General features: G+C 36.7%; 2 protein-coding genes across 3 annotated transcripts in view; both read right to left on the bottom strand.

Annotated features, from left to right (window-relative positions):
• The window catches only part of LOC109838585 (protein NUCLEAR FUSION DEFECTIVE 4-like), a 71,085-nt gene extending 58,358 nt beyond the window's left edge, over window positions 1–12,727 (bottom strand). Inside the window, 8 exon segments of the mRNA XM_020407019.1 lie at window positions 10,383–10,434; window positions 10,488–10,597; window positions 10,600–11,010; window positions 11,012–11,038; window positions 11,182–11,184; window positions 11,294–11,409; window positions 12,235–12,296; window positions 12,528–12,727. Of these exon segments, the coding sequence (XP_020262608.1) occupies window positions 10,383–10,434; window positions 10,488–10,597; window positions 10,600–11,010; window positions 11,012–11,038; window positions 11,182–11,184; window positions 11,294–11,409; window positions 12,235–12,296; window positions 12,528–12,727 (981 nt within the window).
• On the bottom strand, window positions 10,917–19,035 carry LOC109837313 (protein NUCLEAR FUSION DEFECTIVE 4-like). 2 transcript variants are annotated; one of them, XR_002246240.1, is made up of 4 exons: window positions 18,348–19,033; window positions 15,477–16,285; window positions 13,644–14,273; window positions 10,917–11,038 (listed from the first exon to the last, which is right to left on the bottom strand). XR_002246240.1 is itself a non-coding variant. In XM_020405503.1 (3 exons), the coding sequence occupies exons 1-3, from the start codon at window positions 18,681–18,683 to the stop codon at window positions 13,742–13,744; spliced, it is 1,677 nt and encodes a 558-aa protein (XP_020261092.1). In that variant the 5' UTR covers window positions 18,684–19,035; the 3' UTR covers window positions 13,405–13,741. The 2 variants fall into 2 exon arrangements, 1 of the variants encoding a protein (XP_020261092.1); XM_020405503.1 differs by lacking the exon at window positions 10,917–11,038 and having other exon boundaries at window positions 13,405–14,273; window positions 18,348–19,035.

The raw sequence follows: 26,530 nt of genomic DNA, 5'->3' as shown, positions 1-26,530 counted from the left end.
TGTTTACAATCAATTTCCAAAGTTTTATATTTTTTAGAATTTATTTGATATTTTTAAACCCAGTTTAAAGTTGAGTTTTTCTGTGCACTTCAGGTCTGTGCATGTTTAGTCGACTCATTAGTCGACTCATAAGTCGACTCACGAAGTACAACGGAGTTGTGATTTTTCTTCTGCTGAGTCGACTCATATAAGCCAACTCATTAGTCGACTCATGAGTCGACTCATAAGACGACTTATGAAAGAGTCGTTGTACAGTAACAACTAGTTTCCAGCAGTATTTTTTAGGGGCTTTTTTGGTCTTTTTCTTGGGGTTTTTACTGAAGTTTTGGGTTCCTATAAATACCCCATTGCTCTCATTTTTTAGTTCAATCCAAGAGAATGTTTTAAGAAAGTTTAACAAGGGTTTAAAGTTTGTTTAAGTTTGTTTAAAGGTGTTTAAGCCTTGTTTAAGAGTTTCGTTTGTGAAGATAATTTCACAAGGGCTTGAGGAGATAATCTTTGGTGTTTGAGCTTCAAATCATCTCTCTCACTCTCTCTCACTCTTGTCATTTATTGGAGAAGTTTTCTAAACTCAATCTAGTTTTACATTTTATTGTTTTCATTTATTGGAGAAGTTTTCTAAACTCAATCTAGTTTTACATTTTATTGTTTGATTATCATTTTATTAAGCTAGTGTTTATATTGAGTTTAGTTAATTTTATTTATCTCTTTGTACACACACAACCATTGAGCTTATTGTATTTTCATACTTAGTATAATTTGGGTTGTGGGATTGTGTGACTTTGAGTTTGAGCTTACATTGTGTTCTCATCCATTGTAGAGAACAAATTTATTTGTATTTGTGCCTAATTGTGAGGATCGCTTTGTAATACACTTGTACACCAGGAAGAGTGTGTGGTGAGGACGGAGTCGATACCGAGAGGAGTGGCGTCGGTAGCCTAGTGAGAGGTGATAATTCCGAGCACTTGAGGGATTCGATACGTGAGGACCAACACTTGAGGTTGTAGCTTGTGTATGTACTTTGTGAGGATTTGTGAGAGTTGTCGGTTGACTTGATAACCGAGTGTGTAGATTTTTCGGTTAGCTAGAAAACCTTTGTTTCACCCTTGTGATAGTTTATATATCCTTGCATACATCATATAGTATATCTCATTGCTAGGATATATCTCCTTTGTTCATATTGCATATTCTTGCTCATAAGTAATTGTATATCATCTTGCAAGAACATATTTGTTAATAAGTTTTAAATTGGCATAAAATCGGATTAGATTAGCAAAAACCCTATTCAACCCCCCCCCCCCTCTAGGGTTCTTTCCTAGTGTCATTAGGGTCTAACAATTTGTATCAGAACTTGATGCTCTTTGATTTAAGGACTAATCACCTTGACTTAAAGATCCAAGCTATCTTATTTTTGTGCTGATCTAGTTTTGTGATTTTATTGTTATCTTGCTTGCTCATATATACATTATGGATATGCACGGTGCACCTTATTTAGGTTATGTCATTAATATTGCTCCTAAATTAGATAATTTCTCCTATGCCCAATGATGTGTTAGATTTAAACTTTTTATTCGAGCTAGACACTTCGATTTATGGAAAATTATAGATGATGCTTATATTGTGCCCACTTCGGAGAAATCCAAGTAGAACAAAAATGATCATTGTATGTTTACCATGAATAAGCTTTTGTAAGAATTTTTACATAATACGTTCGATTCATCTATGTCTAACAAGCTTTATTCTTTTGATAGTGCTTACACATTATAGAAACTTATAGAAGCACATCAAGGGAATTTGGATGCGATCCGACAAGCTATGGAGGATTCCGCTTCTAGTTCATGTGGAGCTTCATTTTCATGCACACGGCCACTAGGCGATAGCCCTAGTGTGGTAAGCGAGTCCGAATCCGAATATGATTTATCTTTTGATGAACTCGCCTGTGCTAATGAAAAATTATTGCATGTCTATAACAAATTGCATAAAATTTTTATTGATTTATAAAGCAAGCATGAAGGTTTAAAATCCGATCATGAGAAGTTAGCTTCCAAATTTGATATCATTTCTCAAGAGAATAATGCTCTTAAAGTAAACAATGATATGTTAAATTTGAAAAATAATAATTTAAAATTGGATATTTCTAACTTGACTCATGACAAAAATAATGCCATGTTAGAAGTTAAGAACATAAAAAATAATACTGTTTCTTTTATAAATGACTATTTATATTCTACTTCTAATAAAAATACATATGTGCCTAAAAATAAAGAATTGAATCTTGTGAATAAACGCATTTCATCTTTAGATTTAACTTTGAAAACATGCATTAATAATCATAAGAGGCTTATGGATATGTGTGCCAAGTCTAAGTCATCATCCACTCATTATGCACACATATATATAGCAAAGTTTACAAATGCTCTATTTGCGGCAGTCTAAGTCATCATCCACTCATTATGCACACATATATATAGCAAAGTTTACAAATGCTCTATTTGCGGCCGAAAAGGTTATTTATCTAAATTTTTCTATGATGCACACAAACATAAGAATGCTAATACTCCTTGTGCATCTCATGTAGCTTCATCATCTTGTACACTTACACATTCACATGCTCATTCTCACATTGTTCATCATAAGCATGCTCATGTGTATAAATGTGATCATTGTGATCGTTTTGGTCATTTGGCCGAATATTATTTTGATTTGAAAAATAAATCTCATTTGCCAAATGTTTCTAGTAGACCACATGTTTTTAAATGTGATGTTTGTGGTAGGCTTGGACATCTTGCAAAATTTTGTTATGATACGTAGACCACATGTTTTTAAATGTGATGTTTGTGGTAGGCTTGGACATCTTGCAAAATTTTGTTATGATACAAAAAGCTTCTAAGTTACAATATGTTCCAAATAGACCTTTGTTTAATAATGTTTCTCATTTGCAAAATAATTTTAAAAGCCAATTTTTATTTGCAAATGATTCCCGTGCACGTATGGTCCACAAAAACAAATGAGTCTCTTTCATTGCACAAATTACAATCGGAATGGTCATTTGAGCAATTATTGTTATGACCGAGTTAGTGCATCAAATGTGCCCAAAAGGGTTAATAACCCTAGGGCTTTGAGCTTTATTGATAGGGGTCATGTCCCTAACCAATCCGACACCAAGAATGCTTGGGTGCCAAAATCTTTTTAAAACCAAGAATTATATTATTTTTAATTTTTTATTTTTCTTGGTTTTGAAAATTATGTTTTAAATTTTTTTAATATGAAAACAAAGGTTTGTATTTATATAACCCCCCAGGTTTATTGGGTGTTTATTTCCCAAATCATGTTTACCGGGTGCTAAAATGATTATATGGGTTGGAACAAGCTCAAGAGCTTGATATTGTTGCATCTCTTAAAAATTATGTTTTGATTTGTTGCTTTGAATTCATTATATTTCACTTATATGATGATATTTATGTGTTTGTGCTTATGGATCATCTATTCGTGTCTTATAATGTATTCTATGAGTGGTTTGATCAAGTTATACAAAGAAAATTTTCTTCTTTAATCAAACATTATTTTTGGATTCAAATCTTGATTTATGACTTCATTTGAGTGATTTGTTTTCACTTGAAAACTTTTTTCATGGTTCTCATGTTTTCCTCATTCCTTTGTTTTCATAAATATATTTTTATACACTATGTTTTTATAATTGTGTAATGAGACACTTCTTTCATAAATAACATATTAATATGTGTTCACATTGTCTTGTTTGTATGTGAGTTATGTTTAGCATATCTTTCATTTATGCTTACTCACATGTTTTTTCCTTAGCTTTCATTTCATATATTCCATAAGGCATTTTGATAGGGAAAGTTATTCCCTATACTTATTTTATACTCACTCATGCATATTGATAGGGGGAGCTTTCGCTCTCTTCATTCTTGTTGTTTTTTCTTTTTTGATATTATCAAAGAGGGAGAAATATTATGAGTATACATTTTCTTATTTATATGCATATGAATTATAATTTATATATTCATTTTCATTCATACATATATCTTTTTGGTAAATTGTTTGTCATCATAAAAAAGGAGGAGATTGTTGGCCTTCTTGTTTTGATGATGATTTAACAAACAATTTATATCTAATATTGTTTGTCTAGTTTGATGATGATTTAACAAACAATTTATATCTAATATTGTTTGTCTAGTGTTTGTGTTTTGTTATTTATTATAGACAAACAATAAGTTGGAGGATGGATGGATTGCGTCATAACGATCATATCAAATGGAGGTTGGCGGAATAGTGGTTGAAGCCTTGCTATTTAAAGTTGAAGATCTAAGTTCAAGCTTCATCCAAGTTTACCAAGTTGAGCTACAATGAATCAAGATCAAGCTTGGGTAACATTAGTTTAGGTTTATATTATGTGTGTTAGTACTTTAAGCTCAATCATATATACACACATTATATTGGTTTCCTTGTATATATATATATATATATATATACAACACAAGTTTTGGTTTTCATATATATATATATATATACACACTACATAGTTATATATATATACACACAATTTAGTTTTGGTCTGTTTCATATTCTATTGTATTTGACAAAATATTATATTCATTGTTTATAGACTTCATAACAATAGTTTACATCTTTCTTTAAGTCTATAAAATCATTTTGTAGAGTTTCAAAAGTTTGTTTAAGTCAAATGTCAAAAACATGTATGTTTAGTTTTCATGTTTTGGACTATTTTGTAAAATAATGATATTTTTCATTTAGGAGGTCCTTTTCGAAAACCAGTTTTTGTAGCATGTTTATTATCATGTTTACAATTATTTTTCAAAGTTTTATATTTTTTAGAATTTATTTGATATTTTTAAACTCAGCTTAAAGTTGAGTTTTTCTGTACACTTCAGGTTTGTGCATGTTTAGTCGACTCATTAGTCGACTCACGAAGTACAGCGGAGTTATGATTTTTCTTCTGCTGAGTCGACTTATATAAGCCGACTCATTAGTCGACTCATAAGTCGACTCATGAGTCGACTCATAAGTCGACTTATAAAAGAGTCGTTGCACAGTAACGACTAGTTTCCAGTAGTGTTTTCTGGGGGCTTTTTGATCTTTTTCTTAGGGTTTTTACTGAAGTTTTGGGTTCCTATAAATACCCTATTGCTCTCATTTTTCAGTTCAATCCAATAGAATGTTTTAAGAAAGTTTAACAAGGGTTTATGTTTAAGTTTGTTTAAAGGTGTTTAATCCTTATTTAAGAGTTTCGTTTGTGAAGATAATTTCACAAGGGCTTGAGGAAATAACCTTTGGTGTTTGATCTTCAAATCATCTCTCTCTCACTCTTGTCATTTATTGGAGAAGTTTTCTAAACTCAATCTAGCTTTACATTTTATTGTTTGATTATCATTTTATTAAGCTAGTGTTTATATTGAGTTTAGTTAATTTTATTTATCTCTTTGTACACACATAACCATTGAGCTTATTGTATTTTCATACTTAGTATAATTTGGGTTGTGGAATTTTGTGACTTAGAGTGTGAGCTTACATTGTGTTCTCATCCATTGTAGAGAACAAATTTATTTGTATTTGTGCATAATTATGATGATCACTTTGTAATACACTTGTACACCAAGAGGAGTGTGTGGTGAGGACGGAGTCGATACCGAGAGGAGTGACGTCGGTGGCCTAGTGAGAGGTGATAATTCCGAGCACTTGAGGGAGTCGATACGTGAGGACCAACACTTGAGGTTGTAGCTTGTGTATGTACATTGTGAGGTAACCGAGTGTGTAGAGTTTTCGGTTAGCTAGAAAACCGAATGTGTAGAGAAGTTCCGGCTTCCAAACCGGGTTGTGTAGTGGATTCTCCTCGAGAGTGAGGAGCGGGTACGTAGGACGGAAGGTCCGAACCTCGTGAACATATAGTGTGTTTGGTTTGCATTGGCGCACTTATAAATGTTCATCTTATAGCCTATTGCATCTTGTTTGTTTCACCCTTGTGATAGTTTATATATCCTTACATACATCATATAGTATATCTCATTGCTAGGATATATCACCTTTGTTCATATTGCATATTCTTGCTCATAAGTAATTGTATATCATCTTGCAAAAACATATTTGTTAATAAGTTTTAAATTGGCATAAAATCGGATTAGATTAGCATAAACCCTATTCACCCCCCTCTAGGGTTCTTTCCTAGTGTCATTAGGGTCTAACATCCTCTAGTAGATCTGCACTCATTTGGTTCTGAGCACCAACTCGCATCTGAATAGTCTTCGATTACAGTCGGATGTCCAGTGTAGAATAGGCCCAGACCTGTAGTTCCTTTTAAGTATCTCATCAATATCTAGACAACATCCCAATGAAGCTTTCCAGGATTTCTTGTGAACCTACTAAGCATTCCTACAGTGAATGCAATGTCTGGCCTTGTGCAGCTCATCGCGTACATGAGACTCCCAATGATCTTTGAGTACATTAGCTGCTTTACTGGTATTCCAGTATTTGGTCGAAACTTCTTGTTATAATCGTATGGCACGGATAGTTCTGACAGGTCGTTATAACCATACTTCCTTAGCATGCTCTCGACATAATGAGATTGGGACAATCCAATACATTCTTTAGAATATATGATTTTGATTTCGAGAATCACGTCCGCAGTTCTAATGTCCTTCATGCTGAACTGTGCTGATAGGAATTTTTTGGTAGATATTACTATCTCCAAATCACTCCTGATGATGAGCATATCATCCATATAGAGGCAAATGACCACCACCTTTCCTTCAGCAACCTTGATGTATAGGCACTTATCAGATTCACTGACTTGATACCCATTGTTACGAACAATCCCATCGAACTTCTCATGCCTGAGTTTTGGTGCCTGCTTAAATCCGTATAGAGACTTAATAAGTTTACAAACTTTACCAGTTAGAGCATCAAGTCCTTCTGGTTTCTCCATGTAAATCTCTTCTATGAGATCTCCATTGAGAAAGGCAGCCTTTATATCCATCTGATGTATGACGAACCTTTTAATCGCCGCCCATGCGATAAGCACTCTGATGGTAGTGATCCTGCAAACTGATGCGTAGATATCAAAAAAATCTATACCTTCTTTCTGAGAGAATCCTTTCGTCACCAGTCTTGCTTCTTATTTTTTAATAGTACCATCAGGACGAAGCTTCTTTTTAAAGATCCACTTGTAACTGATAGACCTTGCACCTTCAGGTACATCCACCAGCTCTCAAGTGTAATTTGGATCAATGAATCCATCTCATCATCTATAGCTTCTTTCCACAGAAGAACGTCTGTTGACTGCATTGCTTCTTGAAAAGTCTGTGGATCTCCTTCCACATTATAGGTAATAAAGTCATCTCCAAAATCTTTCTGTCTCCTGACACGCTTAGAAGATGATTCAGTAACTCCTTCATCATTGACACTTTCAGTTTCTTGTGAAACTGGCTCCTCTTGTGCATTTGACCTACTAGCATTCTGTGCTATATCTTTGAGCAATAAGCCTTTAATTTTGATAAACTTATCTTCAAAGAATTCTGCATCCCGAGCTTCAATGATGGAGCTGGTTCCAAGGTCCAGGAACATGCACACATTGCTATCTTCAGCAAAGCTAAGAAATATACATTTGTTTGCCTTTGGTCCGAGCTTAGACCTTCTGATATCTAGAACTCGAACATATGCGAGACACTCCCACACTTTGAGATTATCCAAAGAATCTGGATATCCCAACCATAACTTATGAGGAGTATTATCAGTTTTGGAATAAGGTACTCTGTTCAGAATCTAGTTTACTATCAGTAAAGCCTCTCCCTAATAGCAGGTAGGTAAACTAGATATGATTAGTATCGAATTCACTATCCTGGTTAATGTGCGATTCTTCCTTTCTGCAATCCCATTAGATTGTGGAGAATACAGAACAGTAGTTTCAGCAATGATATCATGCGAAGTATGCTTCCGACTCCTTAGATCGGTACTCTCCTCCTCTGTCGCTCCTGAGTTTTTTCACCTGCAGTCCAAGCTGTTTCTCCACTCGAGTCCAAAACTCGACAAACTTGCTGAAGGCTTCATCTTTAGATTTTAGCAGGTAAACATGACAGAAGCGAGAATGATCATCAATGAAGGTGATGAAGTACTTCTTGCCGCCACGAGTGACGAAGCTCTTGAAGTCACAAGTATCTGAGTGAATCAGATCCAACAGGTTGGTGCTCCTCGTGACACTTGAAAATGACTTCCTCGTCAGCTTTGCTTGACGCAAACTTCACACTTCTCAGGTTTGTTATCCCCATATTTTGGAAGTAATCCTAATTTCTCCATGCTCGATAACTTTTTATAATTTACATGTTCCAGCTTATTGTTCCATAGAGGAGTAAGCAAAAGAGGATACTTTATTTATAACGGGATTGGGTGCAATTGTACTGATTTTATACATGCCATCAGTACGATATGCATTGTCAAAATATATTTTCTTGAAGGATAACACAGTCTTTCCTCCTTGAAAATCCGGCTTCATGCATTTACAACAAGATTGGGTACACTCGTACTAATTTTATACATGTCATCAATATGATATGCATTACTAAAATACATTTTCTTGAAGGATAACACAGTCTTTCCTCCTTGGAAATCCAATTTCATGCCTGCATCACACAATAGGCTTTCAGAGACTAAGTTTTTGGCAATTGAGGGAACATGTTTCACATCCTTCAATGTGAGAGTCTTCCCTGAAGAGAGAGTCAGTACCACCGTCCTAATTCCAAGAACAGAAACCACAGAATAATCAGTTATTGATACGTTCTTTGGCAGCAACATAAGAAGAGAATAGATCTCTGTTGGAGCAGACATGACAAATAGCACCTGTATCTAACCACCAACCAGAGATGTCGTTAGGAGTTGTTATCTGGAAGAACATAGCCACACAATCATCAACTTGATTGGCATTGTGCGTTGTTTCCTTCTTTGGTGCTTTGCAGTCTTTAGCAAAATATCCTTGCTTCCCACAGTTGAAGCATATGCCACTCTTCTTGAACTCCTTCTTCTGGACGTTCAGGTTCTTTGGATTCTGGTTCTTCCTTTTGTTAAAGAACTTCTTATTCTTATTGAAAGATGAATGATTATCATTCTCAGAATTAGCAGCCACCATGTTAGCAGATGCCTTCTGCTTAGCAAGGAGCTCAGTCTTCGTGCGAGTCTGAGTCTCGTCCTCGATCCGAATGAACCTCTTCAGATCAGATAGAGTCACATGTCTTTTCCTTCTCCGAATGTCAGTGGAGAATGACATCCAAGATAGAGGAAGCTTGTTGACAATTACACCAGAAATAAAGGTTTGACAAAGATTAATCTTTTCATCATTCAGCTTCATAACAAGCTTTTCAAGCTCTTTAACTTAAGGTAAAACCTCAGTGTCATCTTCAAGCTTGAGGTCAATAAACTTGTTAATGAGGTGAGATTTGGACAGCTTCTCGTCATCCTTGTACTGGTCCTCCAGAGCGTTCCAGATTTCCTTTGCAGATGGCTTGTTGGTGTAAGCATCTGCTAGATGATCAGCCAGACAGTTAAGAAGGTAACTCCTACAGAAGTGATCATCTCTAGCCCAAAAGACTTCAGTTTCAGAGTCTTCTTCAGATCCGAGTTTCTCCTTAGAAACCACATAGTAGATTTTTAGGAGTTGCATCCCGAATATCACTTTCCGACGCCATGCGTTGAAGTTGAATCCGTCAAAATTCTCTAACTTAAGACAGTCCACTCCAAGAGTCCTTGTAGGATCCATGTATGGTAGATCAGAATATTACTTTAAGATTGTTAGAACCTGTGGTTAAATATGAAATAATATAGATATAAAGCAGCAAATAACTGAAGAAAGCTAAAGTGCAGTAATTTTAAAATTTTCCAACTCAGCTGTTGTGCGTTTGTAAAACACTGTGTTTAAAACAATATTTGACCTACTCCGGTGCAAGGATCTCAAAGACAAATTGCTTTCAGGAACAATAGTACAGTACTTTGGTGTGCACCAACCCAGTACTATCAAGATCTCCTTGATCTATAGGATCTCTCGGTCAAGGCAACGATCTCCTCGATCTATAAGACCTTCTCGGTCCAGGCAATGTTCCTACGAGCACTAGCTATTTTATAACATATATCTGTATATATTGATTGTTGTTTTTGGAATAAATTTTCTTTAAGGATTTAGGGTCTATTTATAGCGTTTGGGAAAATACTATGTACTAGTAAAATAATATTATTTTACTATTCATATGGGACCCACGTCCAAATTTTCTTCAGTGGGGCCCACCACTTTTTCATTTTTCAACATTTGCCTAACTTTAGGCAGCAGCCCATGTGATGTTTTGATAAAAAAATTAATATCCAACAAAAAGAAGCCAAAAATCTGCCTTTGACAAAGCCTGCATCAAAGTAAAGTCTTATGGTCTTTAGATTTTTCATCTTCTACTTCACTACGAATAGCCTCATGCTACACACTAGATTGCTCAGATTCAAAAGCCTTCTCGTTTTTGGGTACAAACAAAAGACACTCTTGGTCTAGGGAGGTATCATCAGTACAAAAGGTGAGAAGCAACGGAACCACAGTAGGGGGAATACTAGGAGAAAGAGAAGGACAACTGTGAATGAGATAGTCACAGAACTGCTCAGGTCTACTAGATCTTCATGAAGCACGACAACCATCAGATATGTGGCAAGAAGTAGACACAAACTGTAAATGAATACAAAGGTAGAGTTATCGCTTGATCGTAATTGTTTGTGCCCTCCAACAGGTTTGACAATGAACATTAATGCGATAACAATCATTGTGGGCCTGACAGCAACGTAAAAGATTAGTGTGGCAGGATCAGGCTTGTGAATCATTGGGTATATTTCGGTCAAGATTGCAACACTTAGACCAGTAAAGCCCTTCAAGGTTCCAACTACTGGCCCTCTACTATCGGGAAAAATCTGTATGCATGAAATTAGATCAGCTGTGCTGCAATAGGTTGATCCGTTGCCTCCCAACGAATATAAGGATGCATACCTGTACAGAGTAAAATAAGGAGTCACATAATTTGTATAGATTTGCAATGCAAAATCACTAGCTTAATAAGGAGGCTAGCAGAAAATAAGTGCAAAATTGCTTGTCTTAGATAAGAGCACAGGGTAATCAACGACCAAAATCACCAGCTACATGCAAGCAATAGAAGTTGACTTAATTACAATGCATGATGAAGCATATGTAAGGTGTAAAAAACTATCCAGACTAATCTCGGAAACTAGAGAATTTAGCAGATACTGTAACTGATGTAGCTGCAATTAACCAAGTTCTAGCAGTTGGGTAAGCAGTAAGCACCAGTAAGATTTTTACTTGTATTTCAAGAAAATCAAGCTGCCAAATGAGTCCATTTAGATCTGCACAACAAAATAAAGTTGAATGCTTGGGTTTTCCTGGCTTCAGCTGCCGGTGCTTAATTTAATATCTTGAAGACAATAACAAATCTGATTTTTGTTGTTATTACTTCAATATCTTGAAGACGACAATGTATCTGATTTTTGTTGTTATTACTGGTGTTGTGTAAATGTATGCATTTGATTCACATATATTTGTCACACAAAGTATCATTTGGTAATTAGAAAATTCTGAGAAGTGTGTTCATAAGTTAAGATTAGCTATCTCACGTTAGCAATTGCCTTTGCCTCTGATAGAGCTGTGAAATATCATTGATATGTATACTTGTATTCCTTTTCTTTAGTCACATATTGCCTCCTATACTTACATGTAAGCACATTAAAATAACAAAGAGACTTATCCAATTTTCTCCCCGATCATCTAATCTTAACATGGTATTAGAGCTATTCATCAGATCCCACCTCAACATCCCAACCACCCACACGATCCCTAGCCAATCCCAAGCCCGTGGACCCCACCCTCAAAAGCTTACATAATTCATGAGATTTGTCCCATTACTCGCGTAATTCACTAAAATATGTCTTCACAGTGCATAAATGTCACGATACTCACAAGCTTTTTGCTTCTCCATTTCGCGGAGATCATACTTTGATCATGCACACCAGCTCTGATCTTCCACTTCCGGATTAGATCCAATATGATAATGATCTAAATCGAGCCATCGCCATCCGATCTTCAAACACATGCTACAGGCAAATCCTATCCATGTAATCAATTTCGTTCTATCTCACTGCTATGACAACAGGAGATCCATTCCTTGAACAAACCATCGATGTTAAACTTGATAGCGATAATTATCGCATTTGGTCCAACACTTTGTTCAACATCTCTGAAGATTACACAATCACGACAATTATATAGTTGGTATCTCCATCTATCCATCTTCAACTCGAATGGTTCAAGTCAACGACATTCCTCCGGGATCTCAAACGCTTCTACACTCAGTTAGTTTGTTTGTGCACCTCATTTGTCTCACCACTTTGCACTACTTTTGAGTACTTCGTTGCCTCTAAGACATGCCAACAAGAGCGCTCTTCTTCTTAGCCTCCTCAACATTCACCTTAAGTGCCTACAGTACGCAGATTGTGTAGGCAATGTCACAGATTGCAGATCCACCATTGGATACTCTTTATCTTTCTTGGTGATTTCCTGAAAGTTCAAGAAACAAAATGTTGTATCATGCTCCACCGCCAAATATGAATACTGAGCTATGGCTTCCACCACTGCCAAGATCATTTGGCTACGATGCCTCCTCAACATCGGAGTTCCTTGTCCAACAACTTCTCTTCACTATGATAACATAAGTGCTACTAACATTGCCAGCAATCCTGTCTTTCACGAACGAAAAAACACATTGAGATAGACTGCCATTTCTTTCGTCATCACATCCTTGTCGAAACTATCACCCTTCCCAACGTGAACATCAATCTTCAAACCTTTAATTGGAGGAGTTCTTCACCAAGACTAACACTATTAAATGACATCTATTCCTTATCGGGCAATTCTTTGGTAGATCTAATTTATAGTGTGGGGCGAGGGGTTGCGGGTGGGTAGTGGGGGGGGGGGGTTGATGTTAAATACCCATGATATATATTACGTATACTGGTATCCCTTTTCTTAAGTCCTATATCGCTTGGGATACTAGACCACTCACTCCTATACTTGTATATAAACACCTTAATATAATGAAGAGAATCATCCAATTATTTTTCAAAATCATCTGATCTTGACAAGGATAAAAGAAGAACAAGGAAATAATAAAACTGGCCCTTTGTCTCTGTTTGACAATCCCACAATAACCAACCCAGGTTTGGTTTCTTTTTTAACCAGGTCAAAATTAGTCCACGTAGGTAGACTAATTTTTATCGGCCTAAAATGAAATAATAAAACTGTGCTAGAATCATTCTAAAAACAGTAAATTGACATTGATACACTCATTCTCGAAGGTCATTCTACAAATTATAGGCTGACGTTCATAGACAAAGGAAAACCTACATAAGAAAGCACCAAAAAATAACCAAAAATAACCAAAAACATACCCAAAAAGCCCATTTGAAAGTAGACACCATAAGGGACCCCAAATTACTCTAAAGAAATAAGTATTATATATACACAGGATAAAAGAATCTCACAACGTTTGGAGAACAAATGATAGAGAGAAACAAAAAATGGGCACCTTTCCCAGATATTGATTCCTTCTGCTGATTTCTCATTTCCTCTCCACGAATGCACATAAAGATACTGTGAGCAAAGTTCACATAAGCAACATTCACTTCAATTCACTGCAGCACGAACCACCCGTGTGGTTTTCCCGTAAAGGTTGGCATAGACAGACTTGGTTTTATGAACAAGAATCAAACTTAAGGTCATCGCAACAATGCAAAATGCACACATAATCAATGAAGAGAGGAAGAAGCACACTGCACCTTCACACTTTGATGCCTCATCGACACCAAGACTAGTTCCATAGGCTAATCTACCAAGAAGAGATTGTTGTGAATTATGTTGTTTGTGCTGTTGCTCCGCTTCATAGTCATATATACCACTGACAATAACACCTGAGAATATCAGTGAACCAACCGGACTTGCCATGGTGAGAACATTATACAAGGCCCCAAAGCTTTTAAGTCCAAAGAGATCAGAGGCAGTTGCGGGTACAATTGACCAGTGAGCTCCATATCCAAGCCCAATCAGCAGCGTCCCTATGTACATTGTTCCAGGCCAAGCCATAGCGAAGAACAAATGACCGATTGCCAATAGAACCTGAGCTGCAGCTAAGGCTACAGGCCTTGGGTATGAATGTTCACTGATTAAAGAAAGAGAGCAATAGAACTTGTTTAGTATGCTTCTATAGAAAATAAGGCCTCGTTTGGTACAATGGGAAGAGATGGAATGGAATGCTCATTCCCACTTCTCATTCCCGCATACCAAACACAACAATCTTCTAGAAGTTGGAATGCCCATTCCCTAGTATTGCTCATTACCACATTATGTGGGAATGGTCATTCCCATTGAGTTGTCAAGGAATGGACATTCCCACTTAAGTGGGAATCAAAAGAATTTAATACTGGCTATGTATTTCACAAACTAATTTTAAAATAATCATATCCTCATTGCTTAACACATTCAGAAACATTTCTTAAAAATAGTGTTTGTATTTTTTTTTTTCTCCGCTTGACTGCATAAACATAGATCCTCCTCTCCTCTAGGTACATCCATTTCAATGCCTCGTTGGCCTTTCCTCAAGTCACAGGTTATGGTTATTGAATTCAATGCAGATATCCTTATCATTTTGAAATAAAGTCCCAGTTGGATAATGGCCTACTAAAATATATTGTTTTCTTTTGATTTTTATTTGTTACTAATGCAAGTTCACTAATGTCTCCTGACACATGTTTTCTTGATAGATAAACGGCAGTGTTGGTCTTGATAAAGTTTATCCAAGTTAATGATTAATCTAAAATATAATTATCTATATCCAATAAAAAGTTTCTATGAATTTTTTCTCGATTAGTAAGTCAAAAGATCGAAATTGTTGATGACGTAGTGTGCCAGAATAAAAGCATCCCATTAAAAATTAGTTCTAACAAAAAACTGAGAAACTATTTTTATAAAATTATTTCTAAAATAAAATTATTTAGTCACTATTAATAATTTTTTATATTTTCAATTTCTCTGTTGTTGTAAGGACATTATCAGAAAACCATATTCTATTCTCACTTGTTAACAAACGATACCAAACATGCGAAGAGAAATGAGATGGTCATTCTCGTTTCATTGTCTAATTGTGCACCCAAACACAAGAATGGGAATGCACATTCCATTCCCACATTGATTCCATTCCATTCCTCACTTCATTCCATTCTCGCTTGACTCGACTCCCGCATACCAAACTAGGCATAAACAATAACCTCTGGATTAAACTTTTATTAGACAGCCTGAACCTTAACTGGAAAGCAATAAACATCTAGTTCACAGAGCTCACAGCAGAAATGGCCGTGGAAAATACCTTATGATGGTCTCAGAAATATAACCTCCACCGATTCTTCCCAGAAAATTCCATATGCAGATCATAGACACATAAACATGAGTTTCTTCATAACCTAGAGATTGGCTTATTTGTCCCAAGTTATCAATGACTGTCAAACCAGAACCTGACCCCAACACAAGAGAAAGAAAAAGAAGCCAAAAATCTGCCGTTTTCAAAGTCTGCAACAAAGAGAAGTCCAAAATTTCATCTTCTACTTCACTAGGAATAACCTTATGCTGGTCACTAGATTGTTCAGATGCACAAGCCTCCTCGTTTTGGGATACAGGCAATAGACTCTCTTGGTCTGGGGAGGTGTCATCAGTACAAAACGTGAGAAGCAACGGAATCACAATAGGGAGTACTAGGAGAAGGAGAAGGACAAGTGTGAACAAGATAGTCGCAGAATGGCTCAAGTCTACTAGATCCTCAAGAAGCGTAACAACCATTAAATATGCAGCAAGGAGGAGACACACGCTATAAATGAACACAAAACTAGGGCCATCAGATGATTGTAGTTGTTTTTTCCCTCCGATGGGTCTGACGATGAACATTAACGCAATGATAATCAAAGTGGGCCCCACGGCGACCATAAATACTAGAGTGGCGTGATCAGGTGTGTGAATCATTGTGTATATTTGGGTCAAGATTGCCCCACTCAGGCCGGCAAAGCCCTTCAGGATTCCAACTACGGGCCCTCTACTCGTGGGGAAATTCTGTACACATGAAACCAGAGCAACTGTGTTGAAATTGGTTTCTCCATTGCTCCCAATGAAGATAAGGATACAAATCTGTACAGAGTAAAATAAGGCATAAAAGGTGAATATTTATGAAGTTTATGAGAATGAGATGGCAGAGCTACATACTCAGTACATACTTCCAGTGCGGTATCATTAGCTTAATCAGATTAGCAAATGAAACAGCTAAAGAGTGAAAGTAAAATAAATACAAAGTAGTTTGTATTTGACTAGCGCACAATGCAATCTATAAGACCAAAACCACCAAATGCATGAAAGCAACAGAAGTTGCGTTAATTAAATGACAATGCTAGATTAAAATTGCCAAATTCAGTATCTTAATGCAACCATGAAGATTTACACGAAATATATCTATTTTTCATGTGCCAATTGTCCAAAATTATTACAACAAGAACCAATACGTAACAACGTGCTTGTTACACTCAATGTATATCAGTAATGGAAAGAAGGTCCATCATTCCAACAAGGCAACATATAGTCACGACCCACACGACTTAATACTCATTTGACGTCTTTGGTTTTAATTAACTTAGATTTAGGGGGTGTTTGGTTGCACAATTTTATAGAAAATTTTTCTCAAAATGTCTGACAATGGTAATTCTGTAATTAAAAAATTTCTATAGATTTCTGTAAAGTGTGTTTGGTTCAAAAAAAAAAGTTATAGAAATGTTTTCTATAAAGTACCAAAAAATACCAAAATTTACAGAAATCAATTTCCTCTCAAAATGGACGGAAATCACCCAGAAATCTGACACCACATTGGCATTTTTCTATAAAGTTGACACTTTTCTATAAATTTAGGGGGTGTTTGGTTCAATTTCTACAAATTATAGGAAATCTTACTATTTTCTATAAAGTTATGGGCTATTTTCTTGTTTTGAACCAAACAAGCAAAGTAAAAAAAACAAGAAAATTGGTACTTTTTCAATTCTCAAAACTTTTCCTATAATTTTTTTAAGAAATGCAAGGAAATCATATTTTGTGCGGAAAACATTTCCTATAATTTGTAGAAATTGAACCAAACACCCCCTTAGCTAAATTACTAAATCTCAGTGATACGAAAATATTATAATATTGTTACCTTATTAGAAGCTCCACTCATGGTGATCCTCTCACACAAGAAATGAATGATATAAAAACTTCTTCTGGAAATTCTCAACGCTTATAATTAGATGAAAGCATAGTAAGCATGTCCTTCGTTCTCTCGAATAAAAGACAAAAAAAATCAAAAACACATCTCTCCAAAGTTATTCAAGAGTGAGAAACAAAATGAGAGACATCCAAAGTTATATACCCCTTAGAACCATAAGCTATTCAAATCTTCTACCATATAATTACAGTACTAATTAAATGGTTATTACCTAATTTTAATTTAATAACTTTCTGTAGATGACTTCAGTGTTCTCATCTAAACTTGTACATCATATCGCTTTTATCCATCTATCTTATTTCTTAAACCACCTTCTTCTACTACCATGACACAACACAGTTGGTTTGGATCTAGAATCAATATTCGGTCCACATTACTAGAGTATCGTTGACACATACAAATTGCTATTTTGAGAAAAAATAGCAGACAAGAAATCAATGCGAAGGCTCTCCTTGTCTCTCTAAAAACACAAATCAGGCACATCAAAAGATCAAACGTGGGTAACACATACAAATTGCTATTTTGAGAAAAAACAGCAGACAAGAAATCAACACGAAGGTTCCCCGTGTCTCTTTCAAAACACAAATCAGGTACATCAAAAGATCAAACGTGGGCATCACAACGAATTGATCAACTACACTATAAACAATAAAAGGAGGTCAAAAGGAAACCATTTCCCTTGACAAATAGACTAATTATAGTTCTGCAACCTCAATCCGCCAAAACCCTAAACCAAAATTCTTTCTAATTACTAGATTTTGACCTGAATCCATCAACCTCTGAAGGTTGCCTGCATAATTAAGCAGAATACAACACTGTACAATGAGAAACTCATGTAGAATTAATCAACCAAAATCTCAAAAGGCCCGACTAATAATTGCAAGGACACACAAACCTCTAGGCAACAAATTTCAAGAAAAATTACCAGTGTTCATCTCCACTCACCATCGAAAGAGGCAAAGGCACAGCTCGGCCGGTGATAACGAGCCAAATCCACCCATATCCAATCAAATTCTGAAGGGAACCAACAAGAAGAGCAGACCAAAGAGGGAGGATCTCACTCAGGGTCCCAGATAAGAACCCAATACTGCCACCAAGATCCTTGGCAACCCCAAGAGTTGCGATCTGACGCTGGTTGTAGCCCAAGGAGCTCTTGATGACAGGGGAGATGCTCCCAAAGAGGTAGCCAGTCCCTGCAAAAGATTGCATCCACATGGCACCCACAAACACAAACCATTTGTTGTTGAAGAAGGATGAAAGCTTGCTATGGAGTCCAGTCATTTACCAAGGTCTGATGGAAAAGATGAGATTTTGATGCTTTTTTGGGAGAATACCAGAATGGGAATTTTGGAGGAGAAGGTACAGATTTGGGGTTTACATGTTTTTAGGAAACATTGTGTCAAGCCCCAAAAATGAAAAATTCATGTGGTCATGTGGTCCAGCCTCCGACCCTGTCATCTCCCTCTCCTGGCTGCCCCGCTGCTAACGTGAATGAGAGGTTTTTGTCTACTTTCCTGCCTCATTCGGCCCTCGCCTCCGTCTCCGTCTTTAGTAAGGGGCTGTTTGTTTCGCTCAAATTTGAGCTGAAAGCGACGTAAAAGCCTATTTTGAAAACTGACGGATGTTTGGTTTGTTTTTAGCGGCGAAAAAAAAGGGGGCTGAAAGCGGCGATTCGCTGAAAGTTGTTTTCCGTTCCAAAAACCCCGATTTTGGTGTAAAGTGCTCAAATCTCGTTTCCCCCCCTCCCCTCCCCTTTCACCCTAGGTTTCTGATCACCGCGCCGTTCCTTCCCTCCATCTTCTCCCGCCACCTGCTCTTCGCACGTTCTTGAGAGCTTGCGGTTGATTTGGCATTTTGGAAGGTCGCTGTTCTTGTTCTTGTGGTTGATTTGGGGATTTTGCCTGACGATCGCTGTTCTTGTTCTTGCGGTTGATTTGGGGCTGTTCTTGTTCTTGCGGTTGATTTGGGGCTGTTCTTGATCTTGTGGTTGATTTGGGGATTTTGCCTGACGATCGGTGTTCTTGTTCTTGCGGTTGATTTGGGGTTGTTCTTGTTCTTGCGGTTGATTTGGGGATTTGGCCTGACGATCGCTGTTCTTGTTCTTGCGGTTGATTTGGGGATTTGGCCTGACGATCGCTGTTCTTGAGAAAATTGATCGCTACTCAGGTAAAAAACCCTAAACGCTGTTCTTGTTCTTGCGGTTGATTTGGGGTTGTTCTTGTTCTTGCGGTTGATTTGGGGATTTGGCCTGACGATCGCTGTTCTTGAGAAAATTGATCGCTAACATGAATATTAGTAGCAATTTCATTTGGTCTTTGCGTAAAAACAAATTAGTAACATGAGTATAGTCGAAAAACATTTTAAGTCTTTGAATGAAGGGAAATGAATCAATTTTTATGGTTAGAAACTACTTGTCTGCATTCAATTAGTTGATAGGTACATAGATATGGACTTTCTTGTTCTTGAGCATGGCTTTGGGTTTTGAAGAACTGAATACGAACTAAGAAACAAATTGATGATTAATTTGAAGGCAAACATTGAATGTGGTGACAAACTATAAGCTTTAAGTGTGTAAAATCTCCGATAGCTCATTTGAGTGACTTATTAATGGCATTCTTCTCTATAAGTACACATATTGTTAAATTACCATTTTTCTTGACCTAGGGATAAGAAGAGAAAAATATGTATTTATAATTGTGGGTCATGGACCAGGCTTGAAGTCATCATATTGAACAATGTGACCTGATTTTGTCTGCATTAGTTTCCAAATATATTTTTAAACCCAAGTCTAATAGCTTTGTCTTTTCATTTTGCACGTAGGACCTTAGCGATATAATTAGACAACCATCTTCATTTACTGTGACTATCTGCTTTAATATGACGTTTGTATTTTAGATGGATGGTGATCTCGATGAAGAAACCGTAGTTAATATGTGTTCGGGTGCTGTACTATCTGTCTTGGTTATGGTTATGGTATTCATGAGGAGAATGCAAAGTAGACGTAGATCTATACGTGCATGTCCTAGTGAAGAGAAAATAATACAATATCAAAATAGAAAACAACACCTAGATCGCATATATAATGGATTTAGTGATAGTTGTGTCAACTATGTTAGAATGCGAAGTGGTGCTTTTATGAAGCTTGCAGAGATATTGAGGAGCAACGATTTATTACGAGACTCAAGACATGTTACAGTGGAGGAGCAACTTGCTATGACTTTGAATATTTGGGGCATAAAACTAAAAATCGAAGTATTAAAGGAGCAACTAGCTAATTATAACAATGCTTGTATAATTATTTTTGTATGTAAATGAGCGTAATTATTTTTGGATGTAAATGAGCTAGATGATTGCTCATCATTTTGCCTAACAACTATGGTACATATATTAAACTTACATTTGTACAAAACTAATGCTACTACCTCTATTTTCATGCATCTCAGTCGTGGCTTTACATGTTAAATTATAAACTTGGTATGCTAATGCAAACTTGTTTGACAGGTTTACAAGTGGGGTTCTATAATGATTTTCCCTCGATAAATCCAAGTCTAAAGAGGTATGCATTTTATGTGTTATGATGATGGGCTTCATTGTTGAAGATATGCAGCTAGAGTTTATACTAGTAATCAATTGGCGAGGCAGTATATGCAGCCAACATTGCTATTATAAACTTCATGGCGAGGCATATAATGAAGAAAAGAGCCTTTTCTGAGCACAAATGGCCAACATTGTGTTGGCCTGAGGTTGGTCCTTTCTATACGTGCAGCCTGGATTTGGTGTTTGTTTTTTCTTTGTCATTTGGTTGTGTTGGCCTTGGTTGCATACTGGTTTTTTCTTGTTTCTTGGCAGTTTGTTGTGGGAGAGTTGGTTGTAGCAGCTTGTTGCTTGGGGTTTGGTTGTGTTGGCCTCGGTTGCAGCCTGGTTTTTTTCTTGTTTCTTGGCAGTTTGTTGTGTTTTCCTTTGTTGCAGCAGCTTGTTGCTTGGGGTTTGGTTGTGTTGGCCTCTTGTAGATCTCATTTCTTGGCATTGTGTTGTGCTTTCCTCGTGTTGCAGCAGCTTGTTGCTTGGGGTTTGGTTGTGTTGGCCTCTTGCAGATCTTATTTCTTGGCATTGTGTTGTGCTTTCCTCGTGTTGCAGCACCTTGTTGCTTGGGGTTTGGTTGTGTTGGCCTCTTGCATCTCTTGTTTCTTGGCATTGTGTTGTGCTTTCCTAGTGTGCAGACTTTGGTTTTTTTTGTGTTGGCCTGCGGTTGGTCTTTACTTGGTTGCAACCTGGATTTGGTGTATGGTTGGTCTTTGGCATAATACTGGTGTTGGCCTCGGTTGCAGCCTGGTTTTTTCTTGTTTCTTGACAGTTTGTTGTGCTTTCCTTGGTTGCAGCAGCTTGTTGCTTGGGTTTCCTTGGTTGCAGCAGCTTGTTGCTTGGGGTTTGGTTGTGATAGTGATCTTGCAACTCTTGTTTCTTAGCATTGTGTTGTGCTTGGCCTTTGGTTTCATGTTGATGCTTGGCCTTTGTTTTAATTCAGTGTATGGGTTCAACCTGCTCTTGGTCTTGGTTTCAGCTCTTGTTTGGCTTTTGGTTGGTATGCATATTTCATGTTATGATGATAGGCTATTTTTAAGATATACAGCCAAAGTTTATAGCAACAATATATTGGCGAGGCAATATATTGCAGCCAACATTGTTTTATAAACTTTATGGCGAGGCAGATAATGAAATAATGGCCTTTTCTGAGCACAACTATTATGTTGGGTAGTAATCTTACCATGGTGACCACAATTAAGTTTTCTTAATTTTTTAGTTTGAACCAAACACTAGAAAATGATGTAAAGTACTTTCACTACATATTTTCTTCTTTTTTCATGTTGATCCAAACACTAGAAAATGATGTAAAGTACTTTCACTGCATATTTTTGGGCGAAACAAACACAAGAAATATTTTTCAGGAAAGTGAAGGAAACACAAGAAAGTGAAGGAAAATCATCTATGGAAAGTGATGTAAACGAACCAAACAGCCCCTAATCGAAAGCCCAGCGTCAACATCCTCGTACGTCGACGAGATCGACGAGGCCTACGATAAAATCTGCTAACATTTTTTAGTTTAGTCCCAAGCTGTACTTTTTGTTGCTGCAAATTTGGGTCATATGTGTTATGATCGTGTTCTTTTAGAACCGCACACAATGTGTTTGTTGTTTTGCTTTAACCAGAGAACTTTGCATATGTTGAATTCAAAGGTTAAAAAATAGATTGATCTTATTATGAAAATCATGGAATTGTTTATATCTATACAAATGAAATAAAATTGAAGTAGAACTCAATTGATATTACTGTCAATCGACCTCATTTTGCTACGCTTTGGGTCGACGTATCCACTGCATGTTAACTTTTTACCTAGAACCTATTAACTATATCCACTACGTGTTACCTTTAGTCAGTGTTTGTTAATTATATCCAATATTTATTAACTTTAATTAGTTCCAGTTAACTATATTCGTCACTTATTAATTTTAGTCATTATTTGTTAAATATATCCCGTACCTGTTAACTTTAGTCAGTACATGTTAATTATGTTAACTTTATCCCTTACATGTTAACTATATCCAATACCTGTTAAATATTTTTATATATGGTCACGTTGGCTCTAGTATTTGTTTGCTTATTAATTAACACGCGATGAGAAATTGTCCAATATATGAATTATAAGTTACTTTTAATAGGTATAGATTATAGTTAACGGTTATATGTGATACTTAACCAGAACAGTTTACAGTTAATATGTACTTGTTATAGTTAACATATACATGTGATACTTAACAAGAACCATTTATAATTAACAAATACATGATATAATTAACATGTACTTGTGATACGTAATAGGAACAGGTTATCTGGAGTAGTATATCCTCTCCAAGCTCGCCTCTATCCTGAACTTGGTTTTTTGGAGTAGTATGTTAAGTGTATATGTGATATGTGGCAGTTTGGAGATTGTTTGCAAAATATTTGATGAAATTCTAAAGAGAGATGTGTGAGGTCTCTGTAAATTTACAGCTTTGATTTTGAAACAAAGCTTAGGTTTTGTAATACACAATTGTGTTGAATTAGGATTTTATGGCCCGTGCTAATGCGATGTGAGTTATCTTGTCATTTAAATGCAAAGGAGAGTACATAGTTCTGATTTTGAATGCACAATTGTGTTCAATTAAACAATTCAATTTTTGCTTTGCCCAAATAAAGACGAGAAAACATTACTATAAAGCAAAAATAAAGAAGAGAAAGCATTGGTAGTATTTACTTTAACTCCCACTATGCCATGTTACAAGCTCATTAGGATAGATAGTGGGGACTTTTAAAGATTAGTGCATATGCTCCTTCAAGTTGTATTATGACTTCTGTCACAACTTGTTAAGTTTATCAATTACATGTTAAGTTTATCTATTCAATGTTACATGTACCCATTATATGTTAACTTATATTAGGTACATGTTAACTTTAGTCATCACTTGTTAACTATATCCAGTATATGTTAACTTTAGCCAGTACTTGTTAATTATATTAGTTACATGTTACCTTTATCCAGTATATGTTAACTATATTTGATATCTGTTAACTTTAATCAGTACATGTTAACTATATTCGATACTATTATAGTCATTTTAGTGCTGAAAAGTAATATCTAATCAATGGCAGACAAGTGTCCCGCAACATCGGTAATCAAGCCAGTACTTCAAAATAACCCAAGATCCAGTTCGGACTACTCGACGCGCTGACATCTCGCGAGGAGGACTCAAATGGCACTACATGTCGACCCCTGGCTAGGTCGACTCCGTGATCGACCTACTCGAATGACCATTCGACTGACATCTTGCGAATGTGACTCAAAGGGCGGTACTTCTTGACCACGGGACAAGTAGAAAGGTGACGAAATATCTCGAGCCTCGACCCCCTTTCCGTGCACTGACAGCCAATCATCTCTTAATAAATACCATTAAATGCATTATGGGCGTCATAATTCCTCTTCCCCCAATAGTTTTTATGACATATCGAACCACGTCGGCACCGCACACCCCTAATCACTTCGCATTAAATACCGAAGTGACCTCTCCTCCACTCATCGACTGATGCTTGTAAAGCAAATAGTGACATGGCCGCCAGCCCATACTCGATCAAAATTATCATCCTACCCCTCTATCACCATTATAAATAGGGGTACTATTTTCAATAATAATGTAAGATCTTTTTCTCTACCCATTGTGCTTAAAAACTTCTATAGTTCAGTTACTTCTCCACTCAAACATATTACTGACTTGATCGTCGGAGGAACAACCAAGGAACCCAACCCCGCCATCTTACAATTTTCTACTTATGCAGGGAAGAACAACACACCTCAAAACCAGATATTCGGAGGGTTAGACAACCTCTAGCAACTTAATATTTTCTCTTAGTGACTGTTTGATATCAGCCATCAACAGTTTGACGCCCACCGTGAGACCTTCTCTCTTCTTCAAACAATCATGTTTGATTCTAAGCATAAGCCTAATCAGTTCACCCTGGAGCATCACATCCAGTCTATGTTACCCAAGCTCAGCTTGAAGAGTCCACCCAATGGATCACTAAAGCCATCTAGCAGCAGTTTGCTGATTTCACCACCGAATTCCTTCATCTGATTTCCCAACCCCACCCTCTTACAATTTTCTACTTGTGCATGGAAGAACAACACGCCTCAGAATTGGATATTTGGAGGGTTAGGGCCTCCATCAACTTAATATTTTCTCTTAATGACTGTTTGATATCAGCCATCAACGGATGCCTATTAACTTTAGTCATTACCTCTAACTATATCTAATACCTACTAAGTTTAGTCATTACATGTTAATTATACCTAGCGTCTGTTAACTTAACCAGTACCTATTAACTATAGCTAGTTTATGTTAAATATTTTTATATATTGTCACGTTAGCTCTTTATATCGTTGAGTCTTTCAACAAATAAAATGATTATACTTAATAATTAAAATGGTTATAATTCATTGAGTCGGCTATGGGTTGGGGTTGCAGTGGCATATTGCAGTAGGATTATGAATTTGTAGAGAATATATCTCGCTAAAGCGATATTAGGAGTTAAGCAAACAAATCAAACCCCACCAATTTTCCCCAAAAAGCAAGCTCACTATCATTCACTCTCCAACACACATACTTAAATTGAAGAAATTCAGACCAATTTTGCCACAAAATTCAAGCTTCTAGGGTCTTTTGGAGGGCAGAGTGAAGAAAATAATGAAGGCAGAAGTAAAAATGAGGAAAGAGGAAGAAAGTGTGAGAATCACCCTAGCTAGACATTTTCTTTTTAAGGGGAATGAAATGTGATAGCGATAGGAGATGATGTAGGAGGCAGTGGCAGCAGGAGATGGTGTAGAAGGTGGCGACGATAAGAAAGAAGAGCGGGAGGAGAGACAGATGGTGACGGAGGGGGAGGCGGGAGAGGGAGATGACGAAGTTGGAAGGAAAGATGAAGAGGGAGAGGAGGAGGGTTAGGGCTAGAGTTAGGAGAGATTAGGAGAGAGGAGGGAGGAGCAAAATGAAGGTTAGGGTTAGAAGAGAGGAGGAGGAGAGGAAGGAGGGGCAGCAGCATAGTGGGTTAAGAGAGAGGATGGAGGGAGGAGACGATGGTGACTTTTAATGGGTGGAGAATAAAAGAGGGGAACATGTAACTTGGATAAAAATATAATTTTTAGTACCAATACTCTATAGAAATAATGAGGGGAGCTGGGCCTTGTGAAACTTTCATTTTGGAGGCTCGACACAATTTTCCCTATTTTATGGGGAAAAAAAATAGATTTTGCTATTCTTTTAGTAGAGCCTTATGGAAAAGTGACATTTCTTTGTCAGAAGGATTTACGGATGGTAGAAGACAAATGTCATTAAGACAGGAAGAGTGGTTCCAGGATATTTTCTTAGAGCTTATTTGTATTGAGGAGTATAATGGAAAGGGAAGTTAAGGGAAACTATTTACCTTAGTTCACCTCGTTTGTCAATGCATTAGAGGGTAGAGTGTTTCTTTTAGTTTTTTTAATTCACCCTTAAACAATATGAAAAGCATTTCCCCTCAAAATGAGGTGTAAGCTTGAAAAA

This window comes from Asparagus officinalis, chromosome 4 (assembly GCF_001876935.1).
Source record: "Asparagus officinalis chromosome 4, Aspof.V1, whole genome shotgun sequence".
NCBI classification, from domain to species: Eukaryota; Viridiplantae; Streptophyta; class Magnoliopsida; order Asparagales; family Asparagaceae; genus Asparagus; species Asparagus officinalis.
The sequence above is the reverse complement of the archived record's forward strand: the minus strand, read 5'-3'. Positions and strand labels throughout refer to the sequence as shown.